Genomic DNA, 17,720 nt, shown 5'->3' on the forward strand with positions numbered 1-17,720 from the left:
GGAGGAGGTCTCCACGATCCTGCGGGAGGATGTTGAAGTAGCCCCACTGCAACTTCTGTTAGGGGTCATGGGAGGACTGGGCTTGAGGAGAGCAGACAGTTGAGATGTTATCCTTCTGGGGCTAAATCATGGGGCCTTTGATTGTCATTGTTGGCTGTATACATTTATCCTTGTTGCCCAGATGTGGTCCAACTCTGACCATCTGCATTAATCATTTGGTTTTGTAATGTGTTTTTGGTTTCCTTTTCCCCCTGTTTTATCTCTGTGTTTCTCAAAATTAATACATTTCTTTATTAAAAAAAGAAAAGAAAAAAAACAAACAAACATGAAAACATCAGAATGTTTTGCCTGAAGGGGATTAACTTGATGGCCTCCACATCAGGTGCCAAACGTTGTCCAACAACTGGAGTAGACAGAGTTAATAAGTAGGTGGCAAAGTTACTAACCTTCTGTAGCGCTGTTTCTGCTGGATAATGTAACTGCAGATTCCTCCCCTTTTTCTCCCAGGACCAGACTAAATCCGGCACTTTTCATAGCAATTGCACCTACACACTAACAGGTGGTGCCATCAGAATCCATTGCGACAGAACAGTCGGCAATTGCCACCCTTGAGTGCTGTCAGTTTTCCTTTGCACTCTGTCACACCCTCAAATGCTGGACTGGAAGCCTGACAAAGTGCATAACCTACTGAATCTCACCATTTAAACAGATACCAAAGAAGCACCTCCCAAAATATGGGGTGGGGCAAGGGGTCTGAGGAGTGGCACTTATAACAAGAACTCTTGCAGGACCAAAATGACCCTTCCTGCAGACTTCATCATCTAAACTGTAGTGCCTGGCAAAAGTGTGTACAGATGGCCATGTAGCAGCCTGGCATATGTCCAACATTGGAAAACCACTTGCCAATGGCCCTGCGGTAGCCTTAGCTCTGGTGGAGTGAGCTTTGAGCCATTCTGGGCCTCCTATTTGGCGAGAGCATATAAAGTATTTATGTACAAGAGGACCAAACTTGACAAGGTCTACTTCTGTACCATCTTTCCTTTCTTAGCAACAGCAAAGTCAAAACAAAGCAGATTATCCACTAGATGTTCCTTTGTGCTCTTAAAGTAAAAGTCAAGGGCTCTCTGTGGGTCTAACCGAGAAACAAATTGGAAGTCTGACGTGGAGCAAAAAAGGGAGGGAGAGTGATGAAATGTCACATTTGTATGGGTAACATCTTTGACGGAAAGGAAGGATAAAATCACAGCATCAATTTGTTCGGAAAGAAATTGGTATACAGAAGTTGCCAGGACATCACCTGAAGCTCAACAGTATACCGACATGGAGGAGTGGGGCAACTGCAATGAGGGATACCATCTTAATAGGCAGCAATCTCAGTGAACAACTGTGCACAGGCTTAAAAGTTGTGTGTATTAAAAATGTGGGACCAAATTAAGGTCCCACTGAGTCATAATACAGGTCATAATACAAATATTGTTAAATCACAAACACAATGCTGTGCCCACGGAAGGCAGAGGTTAAAATGTATAGCCCACGTTTGTCAATGGCCATGGGGGACAAGCAAGATGCAGGAAGCCAAAAAGCCTCATACCAAAACACAGGAGAAAGCCCAAAATATCAGGATCATCACCTGAATGTCCCGGACTCACTGTGGGCATGGAACAACCTTGAACGGCACTGTGTCTAGGTTGGCTTATGAAGTGAATCCTCTGCATAGGTCACACGTGGGATTTCGTCTCACTGATGGATAGCCCCAAGGATGACAGTTGTCTGAGGAGGCCTTGGACTAAATGAGACAAGCCTGCCTTCAGCAGCCAGTGAAGGGCAGGCATACACGTATACCTTGTCATATGAGTGAACATAAATAAAGCAAAGGCAGTGATAGTAACCTAAAAGCACTTCCCATGTGTGTCACAATAATCAACTACGAATGTATGTTATGGTGCTAAGTGGTCGTTGATGTCCTACTACCTAAAGACAACACTGTATGTATCACAAAGCATACACAACATATAAATATTTACTAAAGACCACAGCACTCCGGAAGATGTATGTAAACAGTAATTGTTCATTGTTCAAGAATCTAATATTTAATGTATTTTGTCTCTGAAAAAATTCCAACGAATACTGACCAAAAAAAGTACAGTACCCATCATTCCAACATATCTGCTTTGAAAAAGTCACTGTGTAACGAAAAACACGCGTTGGTTGCCACTGCAAAGATTAACTAAGTGTGGTTGTTATTGCAAAGATTGACGAGTTATTACCTCATGGACTGACTAAATGGGAACAAACCAAAATCAAGGAGGGCTTTCTTTATATAAATAAATCATGAGGTTGTTACCTAAGAGAATCTTCGCTGGAATTTCTTCGGAGACAAAATACATTAAATATTAGAATCTTGCACAACAAACAATTACTGTTTACATACATCTTCCGGAGTGCTGAGGTGCGATGTATACCTGATCTACTAAGAGGGGCTGCAGCCTCTGCCATCACATTTCATAAACACTTGAGAGTGTAAGTGTTCTGACCACACCATGAACTGAAGGCAGTGTAGGGAAGTGCCCCTTTTGGCAAGGTTACCCTCCTGCCCCACCACTTTTTGCCTTTTATCTGATGCTAAATTGACTGAGTGTGCGCTGGGATCCTGCTAACCAGCTCCCACCACCTGTGTTCTTTCCGTAAACTGTACCATTGCTCCCACAATTGGCACACCTCAGGCACACAGCTAAGTCCCTTATGAAAGGAACCAGTGGTACCAAGGGTCCTGTGAACTGAAAGGGTCCTTAACGGCTGCAGCATGAATTATGCAACCATAAGGGGCCCCTCATCAAACACATGCACACTGCCATTGCAGATTGCGTGTGCTGATGGGAAGAAAAAGGTGATTTCGACATGATATCCCTCCCTGGGTGCCATGCCCACAACCCACTGCCTATGGCATAGGTAAGTCACCCCTCTAGCAGGCCTTACAGCCCTAAGGCAGGGTGCACTAGACCACAGGTGAGGACATAGCTGCATGAGCAATATGCCCCTACATTATCTAAGCTTTCTTAGACCCTGAAAGTGCAGTGTTACCATATTGAGTACATGGCCTGGGTGCTTGCCATCACGAACTCCACAGCTCCATGAACAAAGAAAAGGTACTTCATTGAGATCAGAGCTTTTTTCCATGTATCAGAGGAATCAATTAACTCATATGATGTTGGTTCAGAGTCAGACTAGGTTTACACTTCCGCCTCTCAATCTGTTTTTGACTTAGTCTTACTGACAGTTAACTATTTACATCAGGGCCGAAAAATGAAAGTGTGAACCGGTTAGGATGTGCACTCGTATTAGTTTTTTTAGCCCTTCGGTGGGGCAAGGTATTATGAGAGGCGAGAGCGTGGGTGAAGTCTTTAGGTATATTTATGTACTAGGTGAATTTTGTATAGAAAGCTTATCTCTCCAATAAACTCTAAGCTTTTCTGTGGGGCATTTTTTCCTCTTAACACTCAATGAGACTAATTTAAGTAGCCGGGTTATCTATCTAGTGTGCAGTTATGTGATTAGCACTTGGGTTTCAAGGTCTTGAGTACGCTCTTAATTTTCACTGCCCTGTGATATGTTACATGCTATCTTTCATGTTGCAACTTCCATTTCTCTACTTCAACTCATCCCATTCCCCAAACCATATCCACTATATAAACAATCCCCTCTGGACTAACACCAAGTTAGTTGTATCTCATATCCCTTTAACCCATATTTCCTGTATCTCTCGAGCAGTCTCCTGAGTTATCAGTCCTCTGTTGTGAGGGAATGCCTCCTTGGCATGGTTACCCCCTGACTTTTTGCCTTTTGTTGATGCCAGTTATGATTGAAAGTGTGCTGGGACCCTGCTAACCAGGCCCCAGCACCAGTGTTCTTTCCCTAAACTGTACCTTTGTTCTCACAATTGGCACAGCCCCGGCACACAGGTAAGTCCCTTGTAAATGATACCCCTGGTACCAAGGGCCCTGTTGCCAGGGAAGGTCTCTAAGGACTGCAGCATGTCTTATGCCATCCTGGGGACCCCTCACTCAGCACATGCACACCGCCTCACAGCTTGTGTGTGCTAGTGGGGAGAAAATGACTAAGTCGACATGGCACTCCCCTCAAAGTGCCATGCCCACCTCTCACTGCCTGTGGCATAGGTAAGTCACCCCTCTAGCAGCCCTAAGGCAGGTTGCACTATACCACAGGTGAGGGCATATGTGCATGAGCCCTATGCCCCTACAGTGTCTAAGCAAAACCTTAGGCATTGTAAGTGCAGGGTAGCCATAAAAAGTATATGGTCTGGGAGTTTGTCAAACACGAACTCCACAGTTCCATAATGGCTACACTGAAATCTGGGAAGTTTGGTATCAAACTTCTCAGCACAATAAATGCACACTAATGCCAGTGTGGGATTTACTGTAAAATGCACCCAGAGGGCATCTTAGAGATGCCCCCTAAATACCAGTCCAACTCCTAGTGCTAGGCTAAACAGATTCTGCGAGCCTGCCACATCCAGACGAGTTTCTGGCCACATGGGGAGAGTGCCTTTGTCACTCTGTGGCCAGAAACAAAGCCTGTACTGGTTGGAGGTGCTTCTCACCTCCTCCTGCAGAAACTTAACACCTGGCGGTGAGCCTCAAAGGCTCATGCCTTTTGTTACAGCACCCCAGGACATCCCAGCTAGTGGAGATGACCACCCCTCCGGCCACTGCACCCACTTTTGGCAGCAAGGCTGGAGGAGATAATGAGGAATACAAGGAGGAGCCACCCACCAGTCAGGACTGCCCCTAAGGTGCCCTGAGCTGAGGTGACTCCCGCCTTTAGAAATCCTCCATCTTCAGATTGGAGGATTCCCCCAATAAAATTAGGTATGTGCCCCCCTCCCCTCAGGGAGGAGGCACAAAGGGGTGTAGCCACCCTCCAGGACAGTAGCCACTGGGTAGTGCCCTCCTGACCTAAACACACCCCTAAATTCAGTGTTTAGGGGAGACCCAGAACCCAGGAAAACACATTCCTGCAACCTACAACAAGAAGGACTGCTGACCTGAAAGCCCTGCAGAGACGACGGAGACGACAACTGACTTGGCCCCAGCCCTACCGGCCTGTCTCCAGACTCAAAGAACCTTCACAGCGACGCATCTGACAGGGACCAGCAACCTCGGAGGACTCAGAGGACTGCCCTGAACCCGAAGGTCCAAGAAACTCCAGAGAACAGCGGCACTGTTCAACAACAGCAACATGTTTGCAACAAAGAAGCAACTTTCAAAGAACTCACTCTTCCTGCCGGAAGCGTGAGACTTCACACTCTGCACCCGACGCCCCCGGCTCGAGCTCCAGAGAACTAACACTACATAGAGGACTCCCAAGCGACTGCAACTACGTGAGTAACCCGAGCCGACCTGCACCCCCACAGTGATGCCTGCAGAGAGGATCCAGAGGCTACCCCTGACACCGACTGCCTGATAACAAAGAACCCGACGCCTGGACCAAGCACTGCACCCGCAGCCCACAGGACCGAAAGGAACCAAGCTCCAGTGCGGGAGTGACCAGCGGGCGGCCCTCTTCCTAACCCAGTTGGTGACTGTCCCGAGAAGCTCCCCTGTGCCCTGCCTGCATCGCCTAAGTGACCCCCGGGTCCCTCCATTGCTTTCTATAGCTAACCAGACACCAACTTTGCACACTGCACCCGGCAGCCCCTGGGCCACTGAGGGTGTGTTTTGTGTGCCTGTTTGCTTAACCATACATAACTCCCCCGGGAACTGTTGATTTTTGCACTGTGTACACTTTTAAAATAGCTTATTGCCATTTTAACCTATACTGTGTGTACTACTGCTTTAGTTCAAAGTTCCTTACTTACCTGTGTGGAGTACCTTGCATTTTATGTATTTACTTCAAATCTTGAATCTTTTGGTTCTAAAATAAATTAAGAAAATATATTTTTTCCATATAAAAACTATTGGTCTGGAGTTAAGTCTTTGAGTGTGTGTTCCTCAATTATTGTCTGTGTGTACAACAAATGCTTAACACTACCCTCTGATAAGCCTACTGCTCGACCACACTATCACAAAATAGAGCATTAGAATTATCTAATTTTGCCACTATCAACCTCTAAGGGGGACCCTTGGACTCTGTGCACACTATCTCTCACTTTGAGATAGTATATACAGAGCCAACTTCCTATATCTGTGATTTAAAGTTTTTGGACCCCTGGGTCTGCTCTGTTACTGTGGGCTGAATCCCCATGAACTATGTGCCTTTTGTTTCAGGATTCCTGTGCTCCCGGTGTTTTTTTCCTTACAGTATGACTGCTTTTAGATTAGACCCTATCATTTGTGGAGATGGTTAGGATCAATTTTCTTTGGTGGCTGCTATTGTTCAGTCCCCCCTCCTTTTTATTTCTTCATCATTGTAGGAAAGTACCCTCTTTCTTGGCATGGTTACCCCCATTTTCTGCCTGTTGTCAGTGTCTGACTGTTCACAGGAATCCTGCTAACCAGGACCCCCAGTGATTATGCTTTCTCCCTTCTAACTTGGTAACTTGTACTATTTTCACCCCACATTTGGCATACTGGTGCCCCCATGTAAGTCCCTAGTATATGGTACACAGGTACGCAGGGCACTGGTGTACCAGGGGATACCCTTGGGCTGCAGCATGTATTATATCACCCAAGGGGAGCTAATGCAAAGTGTTCTGCAGGCCTGTCATTGCAGCCTGCGTGAAAGGGGGCATGCACCGTTTTTCACCATACGTCACTGCAACAGGTCACTGTAAGTAACCCCTTTGGTAGACCCTCCTAGCCCAGAGGGTAGGGTGCAAGTACCTGTGTGTGAGGGCACCAGATTGGAGGATTCCCCCAATAAGATTAGGGATGTGCCCCCCTCCCTTCAGTATGCATGAGAAGAAAGATGGAATCTCCCTTGGAGTGAATGAGTCACTTCCCTGCATCCGCAGGCACCTATAGCAACGACGACCGGCTGCGTGGATCTCCTCTCAACCTGAACTGCGTGGATCCTGCATCACAGGTGGTGGTCCGGAGTAGTCCTCTCAGTCCTCTCTGGCAGCCTCCCAACTTTGGTGGATGTAAGCCCTTGCCTTCCCACCCAGGACAGTAGCCCCATGGACCGTGTCTCTTGCAGCTGCCACGGCTTGTCTACATCTCCTCCAAGGGATCTTCAGGCTGTGTGTAGCTCCGGCCCCCAGCACTCCTCCCTGCGATGCACAGCCCTTTGCGTGGTTCTCTTGCAACATGGGACCCTTCTCCAGTTGTGCTGGGTGGGCTCTTCTGGAACTTCTGTTTCCCCATCCTGTGGGACTCCTGTCGGTGCTGCCTTTGCTTCTGTGGGCTCTCTGTGTCACTGAAGGTCCCCTCTGCCTCCCCCTCCTGGGTTGAGTCATCCTGGCCTTGCTGGTCCCTGGTAGCTCCACTTTTTACCAACCGCAACATTTGCCTTTACCAGGGCTTGTTGGTGGAATTCCTGCACCAGCACCTGACTGCAATTCTTCTTCCTGTGTGGGACTTAGTCTGCATCTATCAGGAACTCTTCACCGACTCTCGGGATGCAGTGCTGACCTTCAAATCCCTGTCAATCAACTCCTGCATCCACAGCTGGGTATGTAGTAGCCCCTACTCCTCCTGAACTCTTCTGTGACTTCTGGACTTGGGCCCCTTCTTCGGCAGGTCTTTATCTTCTGGAACCGACTGCTGGTTTCTTGCAGTCTTGTCTAGGTGTTGCATTTTCTTCATTCCCTTCCTTTTGAGTGGTTTGGGCAAAATCCACTATCTTACTCCTTTTATCCTGGTCGCTAGGGGGCACTGTGGTACTTACCTTTGGGGTTTCCTAGTACCCCCAGCTTCCCCTACACATTCCACTTACCTACTTGGGGGTCCTGTGTTTGCATTCCATTTTTTTTAGTATATGATTAGGGCTCCCTCTATGGTCACTATTTTCTAACTGCATTTGTACTGTTTTCTATCATTTCTATGCCTATTGCTGATAACTAGTATATATATTTGGTGTGTTACTTACCTCCTATTGGAGAGTTGCCTCACTGGTACTTTTTGGTATTGTCACTAAAATAAAAGTACCTTTGCAAGTCTCCTAGATAAGCTTTGGCTGCTCATCCACAGCTACGTCGAGAGAGCCTGGCTTCTAGACACTGCCTACAATACACTAATAGGGGATACTTGGACCTGGTTTAAGTACTTTAGGTACCCACCACACACCAGGCCAGCTTCCTACAATCATCTGTTGTCATCATCCAAGGCCCAGGTCTCGCCGTGTGAGTGCATCGCTATTGAGCCGGTCTTTTTCTTGCTTCTCCCCTGTTATGTGAATGCCTTCTCCTTGCTTTTACCCGTAGTTTGCTTTACCCCCATTTTCACTGCTTTCTCCTTGCTTTTCCCTCCATTTGTTATGTGACCTCTCCTTGCTTTTTCCACATTTTCACTGCTTTCTCCCTGCATTTTCCTTGTTTTTTGTGTGCGCCTTCTCCTTGCTTTGCCCTCATTTTCACTGCTTTCTCAGTTTTCCCCGTTTTTTGTGTGTCTTCTCCTTGTTTGTTGTTCCCTCGTTTTCATGCTTTCTCCTTGGTTTTTAGCTCATTGCCGCTCCTGCCTGTTATTTCTCGCCTCCTGCCTAGCCCCGCTCACCTACTTCCAGTGCCCCTCCCTCAAACTACTTAACCCCTTCAATGCGGGCGTCGGCCAGTGGCCGACGCCTGTACTACCTCCCTGGTGGGAGTCACGACCAGTGGCCGACACCAGGGACGGGGTTAATAAATCCTCGGGTGTGTCGCATGGAAGCTCTTCCGTGTCTCCCCCCGCCCCTTTGTGACGTAAAGGTTGATTCCCCATCGGAGCAGGAAGCAGCCTTGCGGCCGCTTCCTGCTCCAATGGGGAAAACGGCATTCCCCACGTTCGGGAAGGCCTCGTAAGAAAGGGGAGAGTCTCCCCTTTCTTACGAGGCCTTCTGAAACTGTTTCCTGGCCCCCACCACTAGAAACACCACTAGACGCCAGGGATTTCAATTGGCCGCCCCCCCCGCACTCCCCTCCCAAACCCCCCACCCGGGGGCATTTTTTTTTTTTTTTTTTAAAGGTAGGTGCCCCCTGTGGGGGGCAACATTTATTTTTAGTTGTTGTAGGGTTTCCATGGGGGCCATTTTGGCCCCCAAGGAAATCATACAACAACTAAAAAATATAGATCTATATATATATATATATATATATATATATATATATCTATGTACATGGATATATCTATAGATAGATCTATAGATTTATATAGATATATATATATATATAAATATATCACTTTTGTCAATATGTGTGTGGTTTCCCTGGGGGCTGCGATCGGCCCCCAGGAAAACCAGACCCACATATAAAAGTGATATATATATATATATAGAGAGAGATAGATTTGCCACCAGTTGTCTTGCAGTTGCAGCTTGCGTCTTCAAAGCAATGCACATACTTCAACTGACGCTTTTCAACTGTAGCTTTTAGGCAGCAATAAAAAAGTCAAGTAAGTATTGGGACTATGTTTCTGCTACAAAAGGGTCAGACTTGTCTAGTGGCAGTTTTAGTGCCATAAAGAAGCGCAGAAGGTTTATATGCCTACTGCAAAGAGCAAATCTGTATTTTATGTAAATAGCTGAGTACATTAGTAAAGTCAGCCATTACCTGCGCTATAATACAAATTAAATATATGTGCGGGGTGGAGGGCGGCTATAGAGAGATGAAGGGCACTTTTGCTGGGTGGTAATGAGGGAATCCCAGGAGGAGGGAGTGGGAGCACCAATAATGATTGTTGGACTGGGCGCAGGAGGTGCTAAAGACTGTGACGAATGGTATGTGGCAAGGTGTTTTTTGAGTGTCTTGAAAGAACATGCTGATTGAGGGAAGAAGCGCAGGTAAGGTGGCCTCTACTGTTGCAGGTATCACACACACACCATCGATTTTGTGACTGTCTACGTAGGCTAGTGTTTTAGAGCAACAGTTTAGCCAATAGCAGAGATGGCATCTTGATGGAGGACTGCTGCTGGCACTCGGGTTATAGAGGACAGCTCTGACATAGGATCAGAGACTGAGACATCAGATACTGAGACAGCATCTGAGGGATAGGAAAATGGCGCAGACTTAGGGAGTGATTTTTCAGTCGGATGAGTCCCATTCGATAACTCCTCTTCCAGTACATTAGGAGGGAGGTGATGAGGACAGTCCTGCTGTCCCTTCGCAAGCAGTCTGTACAACTGGGTAAGAGTGGGTTAGCCCAACCCAGAAAGCAGGTGAATGCGGCGGCAAGCAGAGAGAGAGAGAGAGTGCTCTCTTGGGAACTCCCCAATTTAGTTCAGCCCCAAATTCCACCGCCCAAATCGTATTGTGGAGACATCAAAATTATCTATCGCAAAACAAACTGGTTTTGTAAGGCAGGCACCTGTGTTTTTGGTCCTGGGTTCGGAGGCCATATAGAGAAACACATTAAACCCAAACATTTCTGGAAACTAGACATTCGGGGGAGTCCACAGAGGTGTGACTTGTGTGGATTCCCCAAAGTTTTCTTACCCAGAATACCCTGCAAAGCTGAAATGTTGAATAAAAACTCTATTTTTCTCGCATTTCTGTCACACAAACTACAGGAATATGCTGGGATCCACAAAATTCCTACCACCCAGTGATTCCTCACCTGTCCTGATAAAAACACTACCCCACTTGAGTGCCTACACCTAGTGCCTGTGTCAGGAATGGATCACCCCAGGGTCGACAGCTGCCTCATGTAAGGACCAACATTGACCGCTGTGTGATCTATTCCTGTCGCGGGCACCAGGCCTACCTACACAAGTGAGGTACCATTTTTATCAGGAGACTTGGGGTAATGCTGGGTGGAAGGAAATTTGTGGCTCCTCTCAGATTCCAGAATTTTCTGTCACCGAAATGACAGGAAAAAGTGTTTTTTTGGCCAAATTTTGATGTTTGCAAAGGATTCTGGGTAACAGAACCTGGTCAGAGCCCCACAAGTCACCCCATCTTGGATTCCCCTGGGTTTCTAGGTTTCAAAAATGCGCTGGTTTGCTAGGTTTCCCCAGGTGCCGGCTGAGCTAGAGGCCAAAATCCACAGGTAGGCACTGTTTTCTATGAAAAAATGTGATGTGTCCACGTTGTGTTTTGGGACATTTCCAGTCGCGGGCGCTAGGCCTACAACACAAGTGAGGTATCATTTTAATTGGGAGACTTGGGGGAAAGCTGGGTGGAAGGAAATTTGTGGCTCCTCTCAGATTCCAGAACTTTCTGTCACCGAAATATGAGGAAAACGTGTTATTTTAGCCACGTTTTGAGGTTTGCCAAGGATTCTGGGTAACAGAACCTGGTCAGAGCCCCACAAGTCACCCCATCTTGGATTCCCCTAGGTCTCTAGTTTTCAAAAATGCACAGGTTTGGTAGGTTTCCCTAGGTGCCGGCTGAGCTAGAGGCCAGAATCTACAGGTAGGCACTTTGCAAAAAACAGCTCTGTTTTCTGTCAAAAAATATGATGTGTCCACGTTGTGTTTTGGGGCATTTCCTGTTGCGGGTGCTAGGCCTACCCACACAAGTGAGGTATCATTTTTATCGGGAGACTTGGGGGAACATAGAATAGCAAAAAAAGTGTTATTGCCCCTTATCTTTCTCTACATTTTTTCCTTCCAAATATAAGACAGTGTGTAAAAAAGACGTCTATTTGAGAAATGCCCTGCAATACACATGCTGGTATGGGCACCCCGGAATTCAGAGATGTGCAAATAACCACTGCTCCTCAAAACCTTATCTTGAGCCCATTTTGGAAATACAAAGGTTTTCTTGATACCTATTTTCACTCTTCATATTTCAGCAAGTGAATTGCTGTATACCCAGTATGGAATGAAACCCAACTGCAGGGTGCAGCTCATTTATTGGCTCTGGGTACCTAGGGTTCTTGATGAACCTACAAGCCCTTTATATCCCCGCAACCAGAAGAGTCCAGCAGACATAACGGTATATTGCTTTCAAAAATCTGACATCGCAGAAAAAAGTTAGAGTAAAACATAAAGAAAAATGGCTGTTGTTTTCAGCTCAATTTCAATATTATTTTTATTTCAGCTGTTATTTTCTGTAGGAAAACCTTGTAGGATCTACACAAATGACCCCTTGTTGAATTCAGAATTTTGTCTAGTTTTCAGAAATGTTTAGCCTTCCGGGATCCAGCACTGGTTTCACACCCATTCCTGTCACTAACTGGAAGGAGGCTGAAAGCACCAAAAATAGTAAAAATGGGGTATGTCCCAGTAAAATGCCAAATTTGTGTTGAAAAATGTGGTTTTCTGATTCAAGTCTGCCCGCTCCTGAAAGGTGGGAAGATGGTGATTTTAGCACCAGAAACCCTTTGTTGATGGCATTTTCAGGGAAAAAACCACAAGCCTTCTTCGGCAGCCCTTTTTTCCCATTTTTTTTGGAAAAAACGAAATTTTCACTGTATTTTGGCTAATTTCTTGGTCTCCTCCAGGGGAGACCACAAACTCTGGGTACCATTAGAATCCCTAGGATTTTGGAGAAAAAGGACGCAAATTTGGCGTGGATAGCTTATGTGGACAAAAAGTTATGAAGGCTTAAGCGCGAACCGCCCCAAATAGCCAAAAAAGGGCTCAGCACTGGGGGGGAGGGGGGGGGGGGGGGGGAAGTCCCAGTAGCTAAGAGGTTAATGGAGACCGCAGTGTGACCCCATTGAGCAGGTCAGGTTGGAGGCCCAGCTCTAACCATGCTGCTGCATCACACTTGCGCCTATCTTCTCCTTGCTTTTTCACTGCATATTCTGAGTGTCTTCTCCTTGCTTTTCCCTCATTCTCACTGCTTATGCCTTCCTTTTTCCTTTGTTTTTTTTGAGTGCCCATTCCTTGTTTTTGACTCATTTTCACTGCTTTCTTCTTGCTTTTCCCCACATTTTATGTGTGCCTGCTCCATGCTTTTCCCTTGTTTTCGCTGCGTTTCCCCCTGCTGCTGCATTACTCTTACTCCTGTCATCTCCTTGCTTTTTCCCCGTTTTTTGAATGCCTTCTTCTCCTTGCTTTGCCCTCGTTCTCACTGCTTTTTCCTTGCATCCCCAATTTATTGTATACCCTCTCCTTGCTTTCTCTAATTTTTACTGCTTTCTCCTTGCTTTTTCCCTGGTTCTTGAGTGCCTTCTCCTTGCTTTTCCCTCATTCCCCTTGCTTTTCCCTCATTCTAAATGCTTTCCTTCTTTCTTTTCCTCCTGTTTTTTTGTGTGCTTTCTCCTTTCTTTTCTCTAGTTTTCACTGCTTTCTTCGGGACCTGCAAGCACCTGAACACCCTGTTGGGTGATTAGTCGCACTTTACAAATCATGATTGATTGATCTTTTCTGAGCGGTTGTCTGACAGTTTTATTATTACTTTGGCCTTGTTTTTGGACTTGGTTTGGTAGCCTTGGCCCTTCTAGTAAAAAAATACACTTGAATGGGTGGACTCCTATGAGACCTTGTCCACTCTCAGAAAATCAGTGAGCGGACATAATGGTTCTTACTTTTGTAACTATTATAGAGAAAGTTCTTGGAAGAGGAATATGTGAGCTCCAGCACAAATGAACACTCTTGGGTTAATGCCGCTTTCATAATCTTTTAGTTGAAATTGTAAACTCTTGTCTAAACATTGAGTGCTCCTCTTAGGGACTTAGGATCCGCTGTTCATTAAGTACTGTTCAACTGAACGTGTTTGGAATGTTTTGTTTTCAATAGTATCTTGAGCATTTGTTTTTACATAGTAATCAATGTCACAGGATTTGTGTCGCCCTCACAGGATTTGTGTGAATCCCTCGCCACTTTCTTCCATCGCAAGATCAGCGACCTCCACAACAGCTTCGGACACCAGACCCAACATAACACCACCGAACCTGCACCCCGGCCATTACCCTCAACAACTGGACCCACATCAACACTGAAGAAACCAAATCCATCATGAACTCTATCCACTCCGGCGCCCCTTCGGACCCCTGCCCTCACTTCATCTTTAACAAAGCCGACGACATCATCGCCCCGCACCTCCAGACCGTCATCAACTCTTCTTTTTCTTCTGCTACCTTCCCCGAATGCTGGAAACACGCCCAAGTCAACGCCCTACTAAAGAAACCTACGGCTGACCCGAGCGACCTGAAAAACTTCCGCCCCATCTCTCTTCTGCCTTTCCCAGCCAAGGTAATAGAGAAGACCGTCAACAAACAGCTGACCACCTTCCTGGAAAACAACAACCTGCTCGACCCTTCACAAACCGGATTCCGAACCAACCACAGCACAGAAACCGCCCTCATCTCAGTCACTGACGACATCAGAACCCTGATGGACAACGGTGAAACAGTCGCCCTCATTCTCCTCGACCTCTCTGCTGCTTTTTGACACCGTCTGTCACCGCACCCTAATCACCCGCCTCCGCTCCACCGGGATCCAAGGCCAGGCCCTGGACTGGATCGCCTCCTTCCTCTCAAACCGTTCTCAAAGAGTATACCTCCCTCCGTTTCACTCAGAACCCACCGAGATCATCTGCGGCGTACCTCAAGGCTCATCGCTCAGCCCGACACTCTTCAATGTCTACATGAGCCCCCTCGCCAACATCGTTGGCAAGCACGACTTCATCATCACCTCCTACGCCGACACCCAACTTATACTCTCCCTCACCAAGGACCCCGCCAGCGCCAAGACCAACCTACAAGAAGGTATGAAGGACGTCGCAGATTGGATGAGGCTCAACCGCCTAAAGCTGAACTCTGACAAAACGGAAGTCCTCATCCTCGGCAACACCCCGTCCGCCTGGGACGACTCCTGGTGGCCCATGGCCCTCGGCACCGCACCGACCCCCACAGACCATGCCCGCAACCTCGGCTTCATCTTGGACCCTCTTCTCACCATGACCAAGCAGGTCAACGCCGTGTCCTCCGCCTGCTTCCTCACCCTCTGCATGCTCCGCAAGATCTTCCGCTGGATCCCCGCCGACACTAGAAAAACCGTGACCCACGCCCTCGTCACGAGCCGCCTGGACTACGGCAACACCCTCTACACCGGGACCACAGCCAAACTCCAAAATCGCCTGCAACGCATTCAAAACGCATCGGCACGCCTCATCCTCGACTTATCCCGCAACAGCCACATCTCCGCACACCTGAGACACCTGCATTGGCTCCCAATCAGCAAAAGGATCACCTTTCGACTTCTCACCCACGCACACAAAGCCCTCCACAACAAGGGACCAGAATACCTCAACCGACGCCTCAGCTTCTACGTCCCCACCCGCCTCCTCCGTTCCTCTGGCCTCGCGCTCGCTGCCGTCCCTCGCATCCGCTGCTCCACGGCGGGTGGGAGATCTTTCTCCTTCCTGGCGGCCAAGACCTGGAACTCCCTCCCCACCAGCCTCAGGACCACCCAGGACCACTCCGCTTTCCGGAGACTCCTAAAAACCTGGCTATTCGAGCAGCAGTAACCCCCCCTTTCCCCTAGCGCCTTGAGACCCGCACGGGTGAGTAGCGCGCTTTATAAATGTTAATGATTTGATTTGATTGGAATGTCACAAGAGACTAGACTAAGGATTACCAGATGGATGTCCAACTCTTCCTTGGATTATCTGGCGTGAAGAAGGGAAAGAGCACTCTATCTTAATGGATTGTCTTTGATATTTAGATGTGCTAATCACTGAAGAGGGAGCCTCCTGCTTGACTTTGAGCTGATTTCCTGAGTGAGGTTTTCAATAGAGACACTGAAGACTGTAGTGGAGTTACTCAATAAACCAGAGAAACCAATGATAACTCATAATTATCTTATTAATGTTGGTTGTGACACTGATAGAGAAGACTATGCTGCACTGGCAAGTCCTCATACTGCAAACCTAAATTCTACACACACAGACACACTAGAAACATATAACAAAACAGTTTTACATACATCACTGCTTCTACAAAAGTAAAAACACTAATCTTACCATCGCGTCCTCCCAACATTACAGCCTTGCCAGCAAGTTCTTCTGTAGTTGCGAAGCCATTGACCATTTTGTGGCAAGACTGTGGAGGTGGAGTTGGTGGCAGGGAAGCTGGTGGTGTTGGTGGATTACTTAGGTTATTCTGCTGTAAAATCCAACAATCACATATTAGCCTCTTATTAAAAAAGCAAAGTACTTTAGACTTATGTAACGCAAAAAAGGACTGATTTGAGTACATAACATGGTGATTTCACATTAACATATGCTCTGGCTGAAGAAAAATAATTTAGTCAGTGCACAAATGATTTAAGCCTGGTGGATAAGCAAAGGTCCAACACTATTTCAAATGTGTATATATATATATATATGGAAAATGTCACTTACCCAGTGTACATCTGTTCGTGGCATGAGACGCTGCAGATTCACATGCTGTGCATTATCCTGCCATCTAGTGTTGGGCTCGGAGTGTTACAAGTTGTTTTTCTTCAAAGAAGTCTTTTCGAGTCACGAGACCGAGGGACTCCTCCCTTTCGGCTCCATTGCGCATGGGCGTCAACTCCATCTTAGATTGTTTTCCCCGCAGAGGGTGAGGTAGGAGTTGTGTATATAGTAAAGGTGCCCATGCAATGGAGTAAGTATGTATGTACATAATGTGTATAAGAATAGTATATATTTACAAATTTACAAGTTTCATTCAACTTATAACGGCTACAGGCTCCCGGGGAGCTTAGCCTGTAGGAGTTGAAGTTGTCTGAAATAATGTTCGTAATACAGCCTGTACTACTGTGGCTTGTTGTGTTGTTAACACATCTACACAGTAATGTTTTGTGAATGTATGAGGCGTAGACCATGTGGCTGCTTTACATATTTCTGTCATATGTATATTCCCTAGAAAAGCCATTGTGGCGCTTTTTTTCCTAGTGGAATGCGCCTTTGGTGTAATAGGTAGATCTCTTTTTGCTTTGATATAGCAGGTCTGAATACATTTCACTATCCATCTGGCAATGCCTTGTTTGGATATTGGATTTCCTGCATGCGGTTTTTGGAAGGTTTCAAACAATTGTTTTTTTTTGCGAAACTGTTTTGTTCTATCAATGTAATATATTAGTGCTCTTTTAATGTCTAACGTTTGTAAGGCTCTTTCGGCTACTGAGTCTGGTTGTGGAAAAAAGACTGGGAGTTCCACTGTTTGGTTTAGGTGGAACGGTGATATAACTTTTGGTAAGAATTTGGGATTTGTACGGAGAACCACTTTATGTTTATTTGTATAAAGGGTTCTTGTATAGTAAATGCTTGTATTTCACTTACTCTTCAAAGAGATGTGATAGCTATTAGGAAGGCTACTTTCCAAGTTAAATACTGCATCTCACAAGAGTGCATGGGTTCAAATGGTGGTCCCATGAGTCGTGTTAACACAATATTGAGGTTCCACGAGGGGACTGGTGGTGTTCTCGGGGGTATCATTCTTTTTAGTCCCTCCATAAATGCTTTGATGACTGGGATTCTAAAAAGTGATATTGAATGTGTAATCTGCAGATATTGCTGTGAGATGTATTTTAATAGAAGAAAATGCTAGTTTAAATTTTTGTAAGTGTAATAAGTAGCTTACAATGTTTTTTGCGGAAGCATGTAGTGGTTGAATTTGATTATTATGGCAGTAATAAACAAATATTTTCCATTTGTTTGCATAACAATATCTTGTAGTAGGTTTTCTAGCTTG

The 17,720-nt window shown here is 46.3% G+C and overlaps 1 protein-coding gene across 11 annotated transcripts in view; it reads right to left on the reverse strand.

The window, feature by feature from the left end:
- The window catches only part of KMT2C (lysine methyltransferase 2C), a 1,516,687-nt gene that overhangs the window by 249,426 nt on the left and 1,249,541 nt on the right, over window positions 1–17,720 (reverse strand). For all 11 annotated transcript variants that reach the window (XM_069211124.1, XM_069211114.1, XM_069211120.1 and 8 more), the window contains one exon: window positions 16,004–16,145. In XM_069211124.1, the coding sequence (XP_069067225.1) occupies window positions 16,004–16,145 (142 nt within the window). The remainder of the gene's footprint in view (window positions 1–16,003; window positions 16,146–17,720) is intronic.

This window comes from Pleurodeles waltl, chromosome 10, assembly GCF_031143425.1.
Source record: "Pleurodeles waltl isolate 20211129_DDA chromosome 10, aPleWal1.hap1.20221129, whole genome shotgun sequence".
Taxonomy (NCBI): domain Eukaryota; kingdom Metazoa; phylum Chordata; class Amphibia; order Caudata; family Salamandridae; genus Pleurodeles; species Pleurodeles waltl.